General features: G+C 40.6%; 1 protein-coding gene across 1 annotated transcript in view; it reads right to left on the bottom strand.

The window, feature by feature from the left end:
- LOC137973373 (gamma-aminobutyric acid receptor subunit alpha-5-like) overlaps nucleotides 1–2,500 on the bottom strand; it is a 21,481-nt gene that overhangs the window by 165 nt on the left and 18,816 nt on the right. The window contains exon 8 of the mRNA XM_068820171.1: nucleotides 1–953. This exon is cut by the window's left edge and continues 165 nt beyond it. Coding sequence (XP_068676272.1) covers nucleotides 657–953 — 297 coding nt within the window. The 3' untranslated portion in view covers nucleotides 1–656. The remainder of the gene's footprint in view (nucleotides 954–2,500) is intronic.

Raw genomic sequence — 2,500 nt, 5'->3', positions numbered from 1 at the left:
GGTTGAAGAAACTGATCTGCCAGGAAGTAAAATGAACTTAAGGTAAACTGCTCTTAAAGAGCCACGAACTGAACTGAAAATTACTACATTAAGCTAAAACCCTTTCGAATGTATGACGATAAACTATTTAAGTATCGCTTTCTACACGCGCGAAAAACTAACAACGACACCTTCACACAAAAAGAAGACACCTAACCCTAACCCACATGGACACTTTGCATAAATGGCGCCCAGATTTGAATAACAATACTTGATACATCCTTAGCCTGGTGTTTATGTTTCAAGACAAAGGAGTTTTACATACATACAGACATACTTAATTGACTGCTCCCCATAGGGGCTTTTCAGGGCCAATGAAACACAACGAAACGACGGAACAGAACAACAACAACAACTTTTAAGAATCCCAACTGGCCGGAGGCAAGCCAGTTGGCTATTTACAAGTGCGGCTGAGAAGTTGAACCAGGGACTACCAGGATCAAATTCAACAAGTGGTCAGAGCGGGTCTTGAACCCGGGATCTCCGGATCTCAAGGCAAGCACCCTAACCACTGGGCCACACTGCCTCCTCATTTTTCTCATGAATGTGAGGCTAAGGATGTATCAAGTATTGTTATTCAAATTTGGGCGCCATTTATACAAGTTTTGCTCTTGCACCTACACGAGCGCAAAGTAAACAATGGTGAATGAGATGTAAATCAGAGGAAAGGCGAAACGTGAGCCGTGGTCAATCATGGACCCCAAGCTTCTTGAAGATGCTGCACACGGGTCTTCTGTGGGGGGTTCATTTTCCCAAACTGGTTTACTTCCAACTATGCAATCCGTAGATTGGTCCACTGCTTCATTGCAGCTTGAAAAGTCAATGTTTGACACCTTGCATATTCTGGTAGAGTCAACAGATGTGGTAAACACTTTATTGCGCGATTTCTTTCCCCCAACGGAGCTGCATTGATCCTGAAAAATGTTATGACTTTTAAGCACAACTATAATAGCTCAACTTTCTCTTGTCCCTAGTGTAACTCGAGGTTATTTACACACTCTGGTGTAGAAAAATCCAAACTCATACGAACGTACGATGACAAGCGTTTTAGAGTAGCACTTCAGGTCGACGGAACCAATTTCACTACTTTTAAGATACCTTCTTATTCGAGAGGCCCTGACAGGGTAAATTCCGACAAGCGACATAGCCCAAAAAGTAGCGACAGCACATATAAAGACATTCCGACAAAAGACATCCTTTCCCAGCAAAATTCCGACAGTGACGTCAAGGCCGAGAATGAGCCGATTAAACCCCGACACGAGTGATTTTAAAATTCAGACAAGCGACACGAAACCCCCCCCCCCCTCCCCCCTGTCAGGGCCTCATTAGAGGGGTTGTCACTACAACACTGTATCACGCAACAGCAATGTCATGTTACGATATGAAATACCAATTAATGTCATTATAGTTGCTTTTTAAGATACTTATAAAAAAACTAAAACTTACTAAAAACGTTTTCGACCGTACGGTCATTATCAGTGGTACATGGTGGAAATCTACTTAGAACTTGGTTTTGCTCGATTAAGTTATTCCCAAGGGGAACAGTTTCCCAATGAAAGAATGTATTTGTTTGTTAAGGGCTGGTTTCTTGCAAGCAAGTAACAGGCCCTCCATTATTTACGCGCTTTTGATCATCTTTGCATGGAAAAGGCGCGTTATAAATTTATTATTATTATTATTATTATTATTATTATTATTATTATTATTATTATTATTATTATTCTATCTCTATAAGTTTATGCCCATTTAGAACACAATAGCCGAGCCCATTCCTTGGGCCTAGGGCTAAAATGAGGTAGAAGTCTATCCTACTTGATAGAGAGTGTCTTTCTTAGGATGCGAGATGTTCCTAGCAGTGCAATCTTCTGTAGTTCACTAATTTTGATGTTACCCGGGATTTGTTTGGTGTATTTCTCCAAGCCCTTTTTTATTAGTCCCAGTGCTCCAATCACAACTGGGATCGTTGTGGCCTTCATCCCCCACATTCGCTCAATCTCGATTTCGAGGTCTTTATATTTTGATCTTTATTATTATTATTATTATTATTATCATTATCATTATCATTATCATTATCATTATCATTATCATTATTATTATCCTCCGGAAGGTGATTTTCTCGGTGCATGCGTGGGTTGGATGTTTTGCTAGATGACGGGCAGGCTCGGAGTTATGAGACTTGTTCTCGTGTTCTGCCTCTCGCACTGCAAAGTTTCTTTTTGTTTCCCCAATGTAGGTTTCGCAACATTTGCATTCGGCACGATAGATGACATTTGATTTGTGCTGGTTTTCATCACTGAGATTCAATAAACTATTGATTTCCCGTGTTTGCCACAAAATGATAAAAGGAAAGGAAAGGAAAGGAAAGGAAAGGAACTTTATTTAAGTGTCTAATCTTCTAGCGCCGTAGAGCACTAATCGGGGACACTATAAATAGGCCATTTCCGAGTTCATGTCTACCTCC

Source organism: Montipora foliosa, chromosome 10, assembly GCF_036669935.1.
Source record: "Montipora foliosa isolate CH-2021 chromosome 10, ASM3666993v2, whole genome shotgun sequence".
NCBI lineage: Eukaryota > Metazoa > Cnidaria > Anthozoa > Scleractinia > Acroporidae > Montipora > Montipora foliosa.
This window is presented reverse-complemented; position numbering and strand designations above follow the sequence as displayed.